The 18,160-nt window shown below is 42.0% G+C and overlaps 1 protein-coding gene across 5 annotated transcripts in view; it reads right to left on the bottom strand.

Annotated features, from left to right (window-relative positions):
* Window positions 1-18,160, bottom strand: part of LOC124643721 (anoctamin-4) — a 53,658-nt gene that overhangs the window by 12,446 nt on the left and 23,052 nt on the right. For 3 of the 5 annotated variants that reach the window (XM_047182772.1, XM_047182773.1, XM_047182774.1), the window contains exons 4-16: window positions 17,349-17,498; window positions 16,529-16,561; window positions 6,499-6,669; window positions 6,061-6,168; window positions 5,556-5,690; window positions 4,719-4,895; window positions 4,066-4,217; window positions 3,469-3,571; window positions 2,833-2,940; window positions 2,088-2,293; window positions 1,413-1,579; window positions 912-988; window positions 414-554 (exon numbers count right to left, since the gene is read on the bottom strand). In XM_047182772.1, coding sequence (XP_047038728.1) covers window positions 414-554; window positions 912-988; window positions 1,413-1,579; window positions 2,088-2,293; window positions 2,833-2,940; window positions 3,469-3,571; window positions 4,066-4,217; window positions 4,719-4,895; window positions 5,556-5,690; window positions 6,061-6,168; window positions 6,499-6,669; window positions 16,529-16,561; window positions 17,349-17,498 — 1,728 coding nt within the window. The remainder of the gene's footprint in view (window positions 1-413; window positions 555-911; window positions 989-1,412; window positions 1,580-2,087; window positions 2,294-2,832; window positions 2,941-3,468; window positions 3,572-4,065; window positions 4,218-4,718; window positions 4,896-5,555; window positions 5,691-6,060; window positions 6,169-6,498; window positions 6,670-16,528; window positions 16,562-17,348; window positions 17,499-18,160) is intronic. The other 2 variants (XM_047182775.1, XM_047182776.1) reach the window with 1 other exon arrangement.

The following is an 18,160-nucleotide window of genomic DNA, read 5'->3' as shown; positions in this document are numbered from 1 at the left end:
CCTATCTGATCTCCTCAACCCAGTTAGAGGCCACACGATACTTTGGTTGTCAGACTTTCTGGCTTCTGATTACCAGTGACGACTGCCAAAGATGTTCAAAGGGCAGCCAGGACGTACAAAAACGTGCCTTTCAAAACACGGAAGAACTCGTTAAGGCTAGATTGACGACGTTGTGTGTAACTATGTAATGGAACCTTAGGTAAATAACCAACCACCATCCAACCAACCATCTTCCAAGAATCAGAGCGTCATGGAAATAGGCAGCTTATAATATGGTACTATCGAACCGATCTGATGATGGAGCCGAATGATATGAACCGGAACTTCATGATGTAACATCGTATCATAGCTTTGTTTGGACTTGTTAGGAAATTCTTACAAAGATTTCTAAACCGTGTTTTTTAGAATTTTACCATGAATAGTACTGCAGAACTGCTGGCTACGTATTTCATAGTTTTCTGCCACGTAGGTAAATAAGGTTCCTTCTCTCTGGTCACTGGGTTGGTCCTGTATGTCTTTACTGATGCTTCGAACTCAGGTCTTGGGTCTTCATCCTGGTGGAAAAAAAAGGTTTTAGTACGTGACAAGATGACAAACTATCGGTTTGTAGTTTAAATAAATATGTTTTTTTTATATCTGAACCAACATCACTCATCATAAATTTCTGAACTCCTGAACTAGGCTGCACCTGAATCTCAAAAGACAGTTTCTTCCTCCACGTTACATTTTAATTTGCGATAACAGAAAAGAAACAAATATTAACTACCAGCCAACATAAAGTTTGGTTTGTATCATATAATTTTCAAAAGTAGTATCTAAGAGAGGAATGGAAGCCGAAATGATATTGGACTGAACCTTAATAAATTGGAAACAGGGCAGGGCAGGAAGAAGAAGAAGTTTGAAGAAGTTACCTGATCAACTCCGCCCATATCCCACTCCCACCTTAGGACTGACTGCTTGCGTTTCCAAAGCTCTAGGAATGTAGTTGCTGAAAATGTAATAAAGAAATATGAGGATAGTCAAGATAAGTTATCATAGTATAAGCATGTGATGTAGAGAAATTAAAATCATGTTGCTAGGCTGTTTTTTTAGTATAAATGTGAGTAGATATATTATAAGGTTAGGGGACGATCATAGAAACCATGGATGAACTATGTGAATATCGATATGGTAACAAAGAATGTTACTCATGAGATGACGGCAGCTAGAAGAGTATCGAAGAAGGACACATGATGCGCTAACCACAAATAAAATTTTAAAATATAGCTTAAGACTCTAATATGCCTTTCTATTGGTAAAATACTTTTTGAAATCGGTTGTGTTGATCCGAAGGTAAAAATTTAATAACGGAGAAGTGAGCAGCTGAATAGTATATTTAAACTCATACTAAACTTATTTTAGAAGACACTTACCCCAAAAAGACATGAAAATAGCGAAGAACACGGTAGCAGGATTGTCGAATAAATACGTGAGCTTCGCAAACAGGCAGGAGTCTGATAGAGTCTGATATTTACAGGCTTTGTCGCAAAGAGGACAGAGTGTCGTGTTTCCAGGGCCTTTGGAGTCACAGATCTCTTTGCTGAGGATAAAGAAGTTATATTAAAAATCTTACAAGCTTGCCAGTAACACCTGAAGTGATGACCATAATCAAGAGTGGTAAATAAAAGAAAAGAAGAGTAAAATCGGCTAGACTGAGTTAATCGAAATCGGTTAAAAATTGGGGAGAAAAGCTGCCTTTTTTCATATCACTCTAAGGAGCTCAGTCAGCTGCGCAAGACATATTATAGTGCAGGCATATTTGCTTGGACACAGGTGCACTCCCTATTCCTTTACTCTCATAGCACGATGGGACGGCAATCCGATACCACCGGATAGAGATCACAAGCGGGATCGACATTTACGTGCTCTCTGATACACGTGTGTATCTGTCACCAACTTTCAGGATGTTTTTTGAAAGTTTCTTGAAGCCACAAAGCAATGTCGGCTCAAATTCAGGAATCGAACCGGAGACCACATACGCAGTTGTCGCAGGTAGACTGAAAGTCAACCCCAAAATACTCGTGAAAAGGCTAGGCATATAAACTTACCTAGGTATATTATCCTGAGAATCCATACTGGCTAGGCCGTATAGAAAGCAAAGAGTCCCAACTATAGCCGGGGCGTATAACATTTTGGTGTAAAACCCTAGCCAGCAAAAATATAGGCCTATTTTATCACCGAAGTACCTTCGAACTAGCCAGAGAGGCTGCTTTTTATACCACTTGCAAGGTCGGGCCCATTCTAGGTATAGAAGCTGGAAAATATAATCGTTTTGTTGGACATATCTTATTTCTCGAAAGTGGATTAGCCTTACTTTTACTTGTATGTGTATGTAATGATAATGTAAGTACATGCATATGAAAATTGTGTTTGATCAGTTTTCGTCAAACAAAAGCCAAAAAGTAAGAACTAAACACAGCGCTTACGTAAGTCGACCAATTGCGGACTTTAGAGCGGTAAAGCAATTGGACGAAACTGTATTTGTGTAGTAATGCTGAATGGAAAATTTGGCCAATACAATTTCAATAAAAACGGCTTTGATTTTTAAACATTTTTGCAGCACCATAAAAAATTCCAAAATTCAATGTTGAAATAAAATAATCTATTATGAAATGTCTTAGGTATATTATTATATCCTATACAAAGAAAATATTGTAGGATCAATCCCCATTTTGCAGTATACCGATTTTAATCTTAGAGCATACTTAATAGTTCAATTGTTTGCTAGAAGAACATTATAATACTATGTTCGGAGAAAGTTACATGTCTTTATTTAACTATGGAACTACTTACTCTTCTATCAGTAACACTGCCATCAGACATGTCGACTTCATATCTCCCTTCGTGTAGAGGGAAACACGCGGTATATGTACCGTCGTTTAGTAGTCTTCGGATTCCCATCTGAAATGTTAATACTGATGTTAGTAATAACTTCTTCCGTCTTTGGATGGGTGTCCATTTTATCATGGTGTTCTTCAGTGCTTTTGAAGGCACCTTGAGTTAGTAGTAGTAGATCACTGGCGGTTGTTACTGGTAGTCAGAAGGTCCTGCCAAGTCAAGGAGTTTTGGACCCGTGTAACCGGGTTGAGGAGGTCAGACAGGCAGTCGCTGCATGTGGCACACTGATACTCAGCTGCACCCTTAAAGATACCGAACGAATATAGAGGTAGTAGGAAAAGGGCTTGGCTCATTCTCAGCATTTTCAGTCGCGGATGCGTATGGTTAATCCTCTTAAGTACAGGTGAGTGTGTCGGTTAGATTCATGTATTTCCTTTTATTTATGACTAGTAAAGAAGGAAAATATCTTGAGCAAACCTGGGCTTTAAAGTTTGAAATCACCAATCCGTGAACAAGCGTGGTGATTAACGCTCATTCCATCTCTGTGACAGAAAAGGTTGATGATAACTATGATCAGAATCTTGTACATACCTTTGTTTCGTTGTTATCATATTTAGCTCTGAGCAAAATTTGCATGACTAGTAAACTTCTTTGTGCCGGTGAAAATTGTGTGTGTCGGTCTTTTACTAAAAACCTGAAAACAAAGAAAAAAACATTGATGAATTACGAGTAGGTCTTAGGACCGGGGGTTCCATGTCGGCCAAGGCGGCTGTTCTCATATAAAGAAATCAGCCAGCTGCAGGACATATTACAGTGCAGGCACATATGCTTGGACTGCGGTGCACTCACTATTCACTCACTCTCTGCGCGCGATGGGACGACAATCCGACACCACCGGAGAGATCACAAGCAGGACCTACGTTAACGTGCTCTCCGAGGCACGGTGTATTAATCACTAACTTACGGAATCCGGGATGCTCTGTGAAAGTTTCTTAAGCCACATATTTCGGCTCTCCCCGAACCCGAGACACCGAGCACAGCAATCACACACACACACACACACAAACACTTTAGGTGTCTGACAATGCCTTTCAGCCAAAGCAAAAGATTTTATTCACGAGCCCAAAGAGGACCTAACGGGTTGTTTATAAATAACTTATCCTCATAATAAACGCTACAAATACTTACATTTCCTCTCTCCTAGCTCCCCTCTGATCAGTGGCGCCATAGAAGGAAGGTTCGGGTCCTATTCTAGAATGTTCGTACTCGTACAGCTGTTTCCATCGTCGACGCCATTTTGAGTGCCAGCGTTTGTCTTTTTCTGCTTGTTTTTCGTCGCTCTGTAATATTTTAGCAATTTCAGTTTATGGATTTAAAAATGTTTGATACATTTTGTGCAGTAGGAAGAAAAATAAAATAGGAAACTCGAAACACATTACTAAGTTTAAGTTGCAGACAGTATTTCTGTCCCAGAAATTAACGACAATGAGGAATGTTGCTTAAGCAGTCTTTAAAATTGAGTGGCATTTTGGCATGCTTGAGATGTCTACTATGTACGTTGAATCTTAGCAAAACCAGTCCAGCTCTTTCATTTTGTATCATTTTCCTATGCCACTAGATAAAATCGATTCCTATTATTAGATTTAGGATTGATTTTAGATTTTTTTCAGTCAAACGCGATACTTCTTTCGATTTAGAGATATAGTATATTTTATAGTAGTAGTATATTTTTGAAAGCTATTTAACTTGACTAAACTAGATACCGAATCATTTAGAAAATCTGGATCCAGTCAAGTATGAAAACAGACATACAATGTATGCTCTATCTAAAAGATACTCACCCAAGCTCTAACAGAAATAGTAATAAACCGTTTGGTGGGTAGTTTCATGCCGATCACCTCTGCCAGTCTCATCTCCGTCTTCCAAGGTATGTGTATCTTCAGAAACCAGGTCTTTTCGTCGAAAGACAGGCATTTGTTCTCTAGTTCTAATTCTAGACCTTCTTTTACTAAGTTTTCCTGAGAACGGAAGATATATAATGTTATTTTTATCTACCCAGCCTTTTTCTATTGTGGTACCTATTTTATGTTGTGGTGCTTTTTTGGTCTAACCAGGTGCTGTATTGTGTCATAGTTGTTTTCATCCTAAAGTCTCGGGACTTTTTCTTTAACTTTAATCTATTAATTTAAGATATTATCTGTTCAGTAGTTTTGGACACGTTAAAAGAGTTTTAACACTAGCTTATTAGTAAATACTCTCGTACTTCTTTAAGCTGTGCCCTATAGGGTCCATATTGTCGCTAATCTAAATGTACCACCTGTTATAACATATGGAATGCTAATAAAGAATTTTTGATTAGGATACTCAGGTATACACTCCTCCAAAACGTCGCTGTCTCATGTTCATTCCCTGAGCTTGCAAGGTTTACGAGAGCGCAAATAGGCACCCAGATAAAAAGTAGCCCAGACTATCCTGTGTAAGGATTCATTTAAATCGGTTCAATAGTTAAAGCATGAAAGCCGGACAGACAGAGTTATTTTCGCATTTATAATACATATTAGTAAAGATATACAGTGAAGCGTCATCTGACCTGTTTTTAACCGACTTCCCAAAGCGGAGGAGTTTCTCAATTCGCTGGAAGTATTTTTGAAAAATAAATAATTATTTTTTTATCTTACCTGGAATGTTCTTCTATGTTCCCGTTTCCGCGCTTCATTTTCAGTCATGACTCCGTAGTCTTCTTCTTCATAAGCTAAGACCATGTCTATCCTTCTTCTGCCGTCTCTGAATAATAAGGATTCTGGCTCCAGACCCTGAGAAAAAAGGAAAGTTCCAGTATAACCAGATGCAGCTGTGTACCAGTGTGCAACATAGAGCGTTTGCCTATCTGACCTTCTCAGCCCAATACCTCTTAGCAGAACTGGTTATCAGACTACATGGCTTCTGAATACTCAGTTAACGACTGCCATAGTTGTTCAAATTACAGTCGGGACCAAGTAATTTAGCGTGGCTTCCGAAACCCTGAGGAACTAGTCATGACAGGATCACACTTACAGCCGGCCTCAATAAATAGGCTAACTAACACTGCATTTTCCTTAAATTGGATCAGTAGTTCCAAAGCGCATAGTTCAAGCAAACAAATTTTGAACTTTATAATATTTATTAGTAAGTTTAAATACATACCTCGGGGCTGGTTTCTCCCACATTTTGATCTTTTTCATTCTGATAGGTAGGTAGTGATGGTTTATTATCTTCTTTGCCATAGTCAGAAGTCTTGCTGTCAGTTTTCGACTGAAACATAATATGAACAAATTCATTTGTATAATAATCAATAATAACAGTAATGTTGACAGACTTTTTGCCGCCTGACTCCTCTTAACGACTGCCAAAGATGACCAAATGTTATCATGCTTGCCGAAAACATGACAAGATGGTCACCCATGGATTACTCGCGTCAAGCGTTGCTTAACTTTATGATATTTCGATCCGCGCAGCGTTATCTATACCCGAGCTCTTCTTTATGTATTTTATTACATAAATGTATTATATAAATTATATAGCCGAGCGCCAAGCTGGCGATAAGATGGCGACAGAATGGGCCAGACAACATTACGTATCTACCTGAAAGCTCGGCTGCGGAGTACCAGGCAGCGCAGTAGCAGCATCTTTAGCCTTGGCTGTGAAGGCGCCTGCTGCTGAAGTAACATTTCTCACGAATCTCCAGCCTCTAGGTCGCCTCTCTTCGGAACTGCTGTCTGAACGGATGGATTTGATGTCATCTCGAAGGTGGATCTGGAAGTAAAGGGGAATCTGTTAAACTGTGCCACAACGGCTTAAAAGCCGCAGGGGTTTCTACAAAACCGTTGCTAGTGTCGATGGTGAGGGCTCTCGAGCCAGACGGGATCTTTGGCGATCGAGGAGTTCACTGCCCTCCCCGTTTGTCCCGCTCTTGGAAAGGCTCCCTCCTGGACACGATCTCCCGAGAAGAGTCTGGCAGTCTTTAAACAGACTCCGAACACAGGTCGGCCGGAGCAAAGATAATCGATCCAGGTGGGGCTTCGCGGGCGGGGCGGACCTTGGGTGCGAGTGCGGGGCTGCAGTGCAGACGATGTCCCACCTAATCGCATGTCCACTGTACCCTGAAACTTGCTCGCGGGAGGACTTAATGAGCGCATCCGGTCGTGCTCTCGCTGTGGCGGCATGTTGGGCTGACATAGTGTAGTCTCAATATATGACATGTCATTGACACGAAAGAAGAAGAAGGGGAATCTGGTTGTTAAGCAGTTGTAGAGAAATCTGTAATTCATTATAATCCTACTGCTCTTCCCAAAATTTTATTCGGGGTCTTCTATCTTCAAATATCTGCGCTCACTGACACGTATGCCCAGCGGTGAATAAGTAGGTATACTCAGCATGCATCTACACGATGCATGTAGCTAGAGCAAGTTGACATAATAAATATAATGGCGTCCACGGCTGATTTCGGCCACGGCGCGGGCGGCTGTTCTCATTTCAGGAGATCAACCAGCTGCGCAGGACATATTATAGTGCACGATCATTTGCGCAGACACAGGTGCACTCCCTATTCCTTCACTCTCATAACCCGATGGGACGGCAATCCGACACGACCGGAAAGAGATCAGGCGCAAGTTAACATGCGCAAGTGACAAGAGCACGCGGGTGGGTATTTTGCTTTGTTACATGCACGAGTCGCTGGACCCGCACGTTTTTAGAATGCATGTAATCCGCGTTGTAATATGTAATGCTTTCAACAGTTAATTGCATCGTGTAGATGCATCTCTCTCTTCACGGCGAAAGACCTCTTTTAAGTAAATCCTATTTTTAACAATTTAAAAAAGACCGCTGTCAATTTTACGTCAAACCAACAACAAATTATCGAATTTGTACAAAAAACCTACAAAATTTAAAAACAAAGCCATAATGATAAGGTAATTGGTGAAACATAACAGAATACAGAAAAAGAAACATAAAAGACATCAAAAATTGAAGTTACAAGTGTTAATAATGTAAAAATCAAATGACTGAAGAACCCGCTTCTACAAAATTCCGTTTCCTAACTTTGGTTATAAATTCATGTGATTTTGCAAACGAGAGATACCATGAGAAGTCTTCAAAGTACTCGATAACCCACGATATAATATCACCAACAGCAATCTTCTTTCTATACATAAGTCTTGGCATCTTTTTAGTCGGAGCGAGCATAAAAAGTTATGCCTCAAGGTTTCTGCAAATGTACATCATTCTAATTGGGTTAATCTTAGAAATTTCTCTGTCTGTATCCGTATTATCAGTACACGTTAGTAATAATTCACCTGATACGATAGTAAATGGTATGATACCTATGTTTATAAGCACTTTGTTGGTAGCCGATTTAATTGTGGTGTTCTTTTCTATTAAGCAAGTTATACCGACTACTCGGCGTAGGGACACGTTGCCGAATACTGATGTCGAACTGAGGTCGAGATTGAAATCTTTGTTATATTAATGTGTCTATATTTTAATTTATTTTGTTTGTAATATATGGTTGGATTGTTATTTGTGTACTTTTTCCTTTTGTACTTAGAGAGACCCTAAAATTCCCGGGATCATCATCCTCCGAGCCTTTTTCCCAAACTATGTTGGGGTCGGCTTCCAGTCTAACCGGATTCAGCTGAGTACCAGTGCTTTACAAGAAGCGACTGCCTATCTGACCTCCTCAACCCAGTTACCCGGGCAACCCGATACCCCTTGGTTAGACTGGTGTCAGACTTACTGGCTTCTGACTACCCGTAACGACTGCCAAGGATGTTCAATGACAGCCGGGACCTACAGTTTAACGTGCCATCCGAAACACAGTCATTGGTGTCTAAAGCTAAGCGTCCACTTGTCGGTATCGTACGCAACGGACGTATCGCACTCAACGGATCGTAGTATTATTTATATAGAAACTCAAACAAGTGCGTCCACCTGTCCGCATCGTACGCATCGCACATCTCGTTTGAGTTTCTATATAAATAATACTACGATCCGTTGCGTGCGTTGCGTCCGTTGCGTACGATACCGACAAGTGGACGCTTAGCTTAAGATATACTTAGAAAGTACATACAAACTTAGAAAAGTTGCATTGGTACTTGCCTGACCTGGATTCGAACCCGCGCCCTCATACTCGAGAGGTGGGTTCTTTGCCCACTAGGCCACCACGACTTCGACTAAAATTCCCGGGATATTTGAGGCTATTTTTCTAACTAAAAAAAATCTCTACTGAATTGTCCAGAGGGGCGCGATTCTACTAATTTTACTTAAGCGACAAACGATTCACATCCGACTGAGATCCAATCGCGACTCACTTACGATTGAAGCTTCAAGAATTCCGCTATTTTTTCTTTTAAGTAAACTTTTTCATCCGTTTCTCTGATTCAATAATGAATCGTATTGTCTGCAAATTATTTACGATTGCAATATGATTGTAGAGCAAACTACCATGTAGATCAAATGGCCGACCAATCGCAAACCTATCGAATGTCATTAGAATACGGTTGGTTTTGTATTAGTCGCAGAATACCCGCTAAGGTTAACACTGCTATTGCGATTCAATTTCTACTCAATTTTGATATTAATAAGTTAGCAGAATCGGGCCCCTGCCTTGGAACATGATACTTCTATTTACATACGTCTAGATTATTTTAAACTATAAACTAGTGTGCTAACCTGTGCTAGACTGAGGTGCCAGACATTATTGCTGTTTACTAGAACGAGTAGATCAGACGAAACATTTGTGTTCGTCGAATCATCACCATTTGCATAGCCTTTTCTCAACTGATGTCCTCCTAGCCGATTATATTGACTACGGCGGCTGTTCTCATGTAAGGAGATCAGCAAACTGCGCAGGATATATTGAGGTAAGGAGACAAATATTAAGTATGGTCGGGGGAAAGTCTCCTGGTCACGACGGTCTCAGCATCGAGCACCTCAAACATTGGTTCTCAAACTGGGTTCATCTACCCAGAGTACTAGCAACATTTTACTCGCTTTGTGTTAGCCACTCGTACCTACCGTCCGATATGTTGCGAACTGTAGTGGTACCAATAGTTAAAAATAAAACAGGGGATGTATCGGATAAGGCGAACTACAGACCAATATCATTTGCCACTGTCAAGGCTAAGGTGTTGGACCGTCTGCTTGATAGACAGCTGGATAAGTGGATCACGTTGCATGATGCACAGTTTGGGTTCCGGCCTGGACTCTCTACTGAGAGCGCTATTCTTTGTCTGAAGCAGACGGTCCAATACTATAAGGATAGGAATACTCCGGTATATGCTTGCTTCCTTGACCTCTCGAAGGCGTTCGACCTGGTGTCATATGATATACTTTGGGAGAAGGTCAGGGAAGCGGGCGTACCATCGGAGTTGACGAGCCTGTTCCAGTATTGGTACTCGAACCAATGTGATCAGGTGCGTTGGGGTAGCACTCTCTCTGAGCCGTACAGGTTGGAGTGCGGGGTGAGGCAGGGGGGGTTAACCTCGCCTAAGCTCTTCAACCTGTATGTGAATGAGTTGATCGTCGAGCTCAGCAGTAAACATGTCGGATGCAAGATTGATGGCACTAGTGTCAATAACATTAGCTATGCTGGGAAGACGCTGGATGCAGGTCGCTTCCAACAGGTATCTGTGGAGATCAAAGGGGGAGGCCTATGTTCAGCAGTGGACGTCCTATGGCTGAGATGATGATGATGATGATGATGCTGATGACATGGTGCTGCTGGGTCCGACGGCTGGCTCAATCAGAGAGATGCTGCAGACGTGCGAGAGGTATGCAGCCACTCACGGCCTGCAATATAATGCTGGTAAAAGTGAATACCAGTGAAGTCTTTGAGGCCCCCGGGAGGTGTGTGACGTACGAACCTGTAATCTCTCTAAAGGGGAGACCACTCAAAAGGGTTAAACTCTTTAAATATCTAGGTCACTATCTGACCGTGGACCTCAAAGATCAAGTAGACATTGAACGTGAACGCAGGGCTCTAGCAGTTAGATGCAACATGTTGGCTCAGAGATTTGCTCGTTGTAGCAGAGGAGTTAAGATCACTTTGTTCAAAGCTTTTTGTACCTCGTTCTACACGGGCGGTCTGTGGGTTAACTGTACGCGGAAGGCTCTAGACGCCCTACGGATACAGTATAATAATGGTTTCCGGGTGCTGTTGGGGCTGCCTAGATACTGCAGTGCGTCGGGCATGTTCGCTGAAGCACGGGTGGATGATTTTTTTGCGCTCATGAGGAAGAAGGCTGCCTCGTTGCTAAGCAGATCTAGGTCCAGCGCTAACAGCATCCTACAAGTCTTGGCCGACAAGCATGATGCTCCGGTGCTTAGACATTGGATGGAGTTGCTTGTTAGGCAAACGTTTAGCTTTTAGGTATTACTAACCCTTAGTCGATACGTTATAGTTGATAAGTTACTAACAATTGGACCATTGTAGTCATGAAATAAACGCATTATTATTATTATATTATATTAAAGTGCACAAGCATTTGCGCAGACATAGGTGCACTCACTTTTCTCAACTACGTTGGGTTTTGCTTCCAGTCTAATCACATGCAGCCGAGTGTTTTTCAAGGAGCGACTGCCTATCTGATATCCTCAACCCAGTTACCCGAGCAACCCAATATCCCTTGGTAAGACGGGTTATCTTATGATACATAGTATTAGATACATACCACCCAAAACGGCCCCGTTCTCACCGCACGAACTTTTATTTCATCAATGTGTCTTAATTTCACTGAAGTTATTAACTTATTTTGATTGCAATCAGTCATTATAACTCTTAATGAAGATATTTTTTTACAAAACTAAAAAACTTTGCAGTGTTTTTTCTCGTGTTGCGAGATTGAATAACTTTTAGAAACTGACCAAAAACTAAGCTGTAATGTAACTGAAAGTTGGTCAATCGTTTCAGGAATGGTTACATTTGCAAGGCCGTTTTTAGGCAAAGTGCACACTTTTGTAACTTAAAAACAGACTCGACCCAGTTACTTGGGCAACTTGATACCCCTTGGTAAGACTGGTTGTCAACGTTACTAGCTTCTGACTACCCGTAACGAATGCCAAAGATGTTCAAGTGACAGCCAGGATCCACCAATTTATCGTGCTTTCCGAAACATGGAGGAACTTGTCATGACAAGATGGTCACCCATCCACGGATCGACCACGCCAAGCGTTGCTTAACCTTATGATCTATCTACCCGTGCGGCTGTTACTAAGCTTTTGCTTTTTCTATGGACATATTTTTTCAGCTATTATGTACTAAGCTTTAAAATTGTTCTCATTAGGTCACGCGATATAACATTTCTCTCATTTTAGGTCAATATCGGTATTAGAGATTATTTAATCTATCCAAAAACCTACTTATTTGGAATGTTGATTAAAAAATATATTAGTCTGTCTTTTAGGCTCGTCTTTAGCGATATGGTTATTCTATATTGTTAACTATGTGATGTTGTATTAGTCTGTAAGCCTTCTTAAGAGGACGAATTGGAATTTTTGGCGCCAAGGATCTCAATTTTTCTTAGTAAATACAAAACGGATCAAAATACAACTTGGTTACCTGAAAGTTCATGATATAAACCTTATTTTGTTAGACGTAGAAACATGATTAGGTAACTTTTATAACAGAGAAAAATATATCAAACATACCTCTTTTTAAAAAGAGATTCACATATTATGGGCAAACGGGACCGATTTAAGCCTCTTAACTTTTTTAGTAGTTGAGTATATACATACTCTTTAAAATTGTAGAAGGAATTTTTATCAAATTATCATTTCTAAATAATAAAATTACAAAACCATTTTGTCGCTTACGACTTTTAGTTATAAGCTAGCGCGCGTATTGTTATTCTCGCCCCGCTCAGACGCTCCGACCCCTTTTGGCGCCTTAGATGCGCGTGCTGGTTATGGAATTATTGTTGACCAATTCGTCGCCTTAAAATAAAATAAGTAGATACATTTATATATATAGTTTACAAAAACAAATGGATGTAACATATTTAAATATTTGTGAGGTACGCTTCGCTACACCACCCACAACATGGGATTGAAGACCGCTCGCGCCGAACGCGTTATATTTACGTTCGTGCTATCTCGCTCGCGCGCGCATCTGTCTCGTTTCTTTTAGGTACTCACAGAGTCTTATCAGAGCGTTCTTATTGGACAATCGCGCGACGCTCTCGCTTGAGCGTTAACACTACTTCGGCCCCTGTTATTTTAGACTTAAGCTCGTTCTGTATTTACAAAATATACGATATACTATACTCTTCTACTTTACACCATCATTGCTGTTTTATTTTACCTGCATTGCTGCTACATTTTGGTGACCCCGAGAGAAAAATGATGGAACACAAGCAAGAAGTTAGCGAGCCTACAGAACTCGCTGTCGTCTCCGTGCAGTCGCGTCTCCTTCCCTTCTGGCGTGAATATCCTCGCATGTGGTTCATTCAATTCGAAGCCGTCGTCGAGCCGCAGAAGACCAGTGACGAAAACAAATATCGTTACGTCCTGGGCCAACTACAACCGACCGACCTTCAACATGTCACAGACATCGTGATCAAGCCGCCAGAAACTAAGAAGTACGAGGCCATCAAACAACGCCTTCTCTCCGTGTACGAGCAGTCCGAGGTGAAAAACTTTAAGAACCTCATCAGCGGATTGGAACTTGGCAACCAAAAACCGTCTCAGTTGCTACGACGTATGCGCGAACTCGGCGGCAACATGATCACCGAAGACGGCATCGAGGGATGTTTTTCATACATCGACGATATCTTGTTGTACTCAGATAACGAACAAGAACACAAGGAATTACTGCATCGAGTTCTTGACCGCTTGAACAAACACGGCGTATCACTCAACGTAAACAAATGTGAATTTGCACAGGCGAAAATCAATTTTCTCGGCTATGAAGTAACAGCGGACGGCATAAAACCAACCGAAGAACGGATAAAAGTCATATCCAGTTATCCTCAACCGAAAACTATCATCGAGCTTCGTCGTTTCCTGGGCATGCTGAACTTCTACAGAGATTGTTTACCAAATCAAGCCGACATGCAAAGTGAACTCAACAAATATCTGCACAATGGGAAAAATAATGACAAAACGCCTATCACGTGGACGCCGGCCGCCGAACAAGCATTTCAAAAATGCCGCCAAAGCATACTGGAATGTGCAACACTATCGCACCCTATCGCCGGCACCCCACTCTGCATCATGACGGACGCTTCTGACCACGGCATTGGAGCGGTGCTACAACAACGTGACAACGCAGCCTGGAAACCGCTAGCATTCTTTTCCAAAACATTGAGTGCTACGCAATCACGATACAGCACGTATGATCGCGAACTACTAGCGATCTACGCGGCTGTGAAACATTTTCGAAGACTCATCGAAGGCTGTGACGTCACCGTCTACACTGATCACAAACCGCTGTCCTATGCGCTCTCAAGGCCGCAAAGTAGCAGCGACACTCAGCGACGTGAGCGACAACTCCACTTTATCAGTCAATTCGTCAAGAACATCGTGTACGTAAAGGGAGAAGAAAACTCAGTCGCTGACGCCTTATCTCGTATTGACGAAATACAATGCCCGTCAAACATCGACTACGACAAGTTATCACGTGATCAAGATCAAGACGATGAGCTGAAACAATTGAAGCTGCAGCCGAATTTAAAATTCATCTCAGTTACTTTGCCTGGCACGCAACGACCAATCACGTGCGAGATGTCAACGTCCACGCTTCGCCCATACTTACCACCGGCACATCGTTTTGCTGCATTCAAAGCGCAACATGATCTCTGCCACTCTGGTATCAAGGCGACTAGGAAGCAAGTGACATCGAAGTTCTTCTGGTCATCCATGAACAAAGACGTAACAACGTGGACAAGAAACTGCGTCGGCTGTCAGCGAGCAAAAGTACATCGTCACGTCGTCACGCCGCTAGGAAGTTTCCCGCCATCTCAACGCTTCGAACACATACATATCGATATAGTCGGCCCACTTCGACTATCTTACGATTATCGATATTGTGTTACGATCATGGACAGATTTACAAAGTGGCCAGAAGCTGTACCAGTGCGCGAAATAACAGCTGAGATCGTCGCAAAAGCGCTGTATGAAAACTGGATTGCGAGATTCGGCTGCCCACTACGTATATCAACCGATCAAGGCAGGCAGTTTGAATCGTCGTTGTTCAGCGCGCTAATGAAGAAACTCGGCATTACACGCATACGTACAACTGCATACCATCCGCAGTCAAACGGTCAAATAGAGCGCTGGCATCGTACGCTAAAAGCTGCGTTAATGGCTAGAGGCGCAACTACCAACTGGAGTGACGAACTTCCCACCGTACTACTTGGCCTCCGAACAGCGCTGCGTGAAGACAACAACCTAAGTCCCGCGCTAATGACCTACGGTTCTACGCTACGTGTGCCATCGGATTTCTTCGCGCCGACTACTACAATTAACATGTCGGACGAAGATTACGTACGCTGCCTCACACAAACGATGACGTCACTCTCACCTTCGTGCACTACCGCGAGAACATCAGCCAGTCCCTTCATACATAAGGACCTCGGTACGTGCACACACGTCTTTGTGAGGAACGATACCGTTCGAGCGCCGCTGACACCACCCTACGATGGACCGTATCCTGTGCTACAGAGACACGAAAAATTCTTCAAGATACAGCTACCGAATCGAGAGACAGTTGTATCGCTGGATAGACTGAAACCGGCATACATCTGCAACGAAAATGATTCGCCAAACACTACGTGTCCTACGAGTACACCGAGCATCGTGGATCCTGTACCTTCACAGCAACCCTACGTCACCAGGACCGGCAGAGTATGCAAGCCAAACGTACGCTTCGCTAAGGGGGGGGTACTGTGAGGTACGCTTCGCTACACCACCCACAACATGGGATTGAAGACCGCTCGCGCCGAACGCGTTATATTTACGTTCGTGCTATCTCGCTCGCGCGCGCATCTGTCTCGTTTCTTTTAGGTACTCACAGAGTCTTATCAGAGCGTTCTTATTGGACAATCGCGCGACGCTCTCGCTTGAGCGTTAACACTACTTCGGCCCCTGTTATTTTAGACTTAAGCTCGTTCTGTATTTACAAAATATACGATATACTATACTCTTCTACTTTACACCATCATTGCTGTTTTATTTTACCTGCATTGCTGCTACATATTTATAATGTCACAGTAAAAAAAAATGCGGAACAGTAAGTTTAAATCGTTTAAATGTCTTTATTGAAATATGTAAACAGTAAGTTTTGTATGTATTTTTCTACAATTACTATTGCATTTTGACATCATTTTTAAAAATAGTTGGGTGTACACATTCACATCAATGGCTGTGTAAAATAGAGGTGAAATATTTTTGGTATTGGGTGAAAAATGGTGGTGACAATAGCGGATTTTCATCGCAAGAATTTTCAAACGATGATACCAGGAATCATGTGACAGGTTTTTATCACGCGAAATGAGTCGCATGTAGAAAAATCGAGCAGAAAATCGTTACTATGAAAGTGCTGTAATGCTTTTTGTATTGAAAATATGTATTTTCTATCCAGTTCAAAAATTGTTTATGTAAATAAACAAAACAGTACCTTTTTCTCATCGTAGCTACCAAACGGCATATTCTGAAAATATTGAAATAAATGGAATTTTAATAATTTTATATAATTTCAATGATAAATAAAATATGCACATTTTGTAATCAGAAAAAGGTATTGAAAACGGTGTGTGACAGAAATAGGCAGTAATGAAAAAAGTCAAAGTACTAACTACCACCCGCAGTTTCACCCGCGTCCCAATTTTAACTAGGTACTTCCCGCACCTGGATAAAAACTTAGCCTACAGCGTTCCTGGATAAACCGTGGATGTGTGGGGTGAGCAACCTTATCGTTATACTTAAATGGAGAACAAAATGACTAGCGGAGGTGCCATAACGGATCTGCCGGGACTGTGGGATTGTTCGAAAGAGTTACCGCGGCCCTGGTACATGAAAGGTCTACGACGGAACACGACGGTTTTTAGTCAGTAAGAGTCTGATACTCCCTCGCCGCTGCTAACCCACAGCGGGAGGGGTCATTTGATGATTTTACGTCGTTAATAAAAAGAGGTGCCAAAACCTCTTAAGAAAGTAGCGCGCCAAAATGCGGGTGCTCGGGGGACGAGGAACGTTACTGTCTCCGCCCTTATACGCCTTCATTGTAGATACCACCAATTTTTGTAATACCAAAAATCGTCGACAGATGTCTCAAAAAACCCAAGCGCCTCGTCAGTTCACTGGTAACTGATCGTTTTCTTCATGCGCACTGTATGAATTTGACTCGCATTATGGCATTTCCGCTTGTCTTTCCTTATTCCGTGGGTGCAACCCATATTAAGAATTAGGCAATTAGGTCATGATCAGGTCCAACTAACCTTATTAGCAGGACTTTCCATGATGTCAGCTAAGGATGTTCCGAAAGCCGACTCCGGCACGAGACTGTCAGCTGACTTCCATGGAGCTTTCTGATGTAAAGGAGTGCCTGGTAATGCTGACTCGTGGCTTCGACGACGGGCCTTTGTGGTCTGAAAATAAGTGTAGCTTGGATAATTTGCCTAGCCTTTTTGTAAGTGTGTAACTGGCTTCCAGTTTAACTGAATGCAGTTGAGTGCTGGTGCGTTAAATGGAGCGACTGCCTACCTGACTTTTTCGACACGTTTATCTAGGTAAAATGAGACCCCTTGGTAAGAGTAAGACTGGTAGTCAGATCACCAAATGACTGCCGGGACATTTTGATAGCCTCACGTATGGTTTTAATTAGCTATTGACTTCACCATAGTCGGGTACATTCAAAATGTACGGGAAAAAACACTATAGCTCTCATCATAATATTTAACTTTATAGCTCCGAGAAAATAGTCGTGGTGGCCTAGTGGGTAAAGAACCAACCTCTCGAGTATGAGGATGTGGGTTCGATTCCAGGTCAGGCAAGTAATAATGTAACTTTTCTAAGTTTGTATGTCCTATCTAAGTATATCTTGGACACCAATGGCTGATAAAAAGGTGAAGGAAAACATCTTGAGGGAACCTGGACTATATAGTCTGAAATCACCAACCCGCATTGAGCAAGCGTGGTGATTAATACTCAATCCTTTTCCGTGTGAGAGGAGACCTGTGCCCAGCAGTGGGACGATAAAAAGGCTGTAACAGCTCCGAAAATAACCATTTGATGCCTTCCGCTGACGCAT

The sequence above is a fragment of the Helicoverpa zea genome, chromosome 28, assembly GCF_022581195.2.
Source record: "Helicoverpa zea isolate HzStark_Cry1AcR chromosome 28, ilHelZeax1.1, whole genome shotgun sequence".
NCBI lineage: Eukaryota > Metazoa > Arthropoda > Insecta > Lepidoptera > Noctuidae > Helicoverpa > Helicoverpa zea.
The sequence above is the reverse complement of the archived record's forward strand: the minus strand, read 5'-3'. Positions and strand labels throughout refer to the sequence as shown.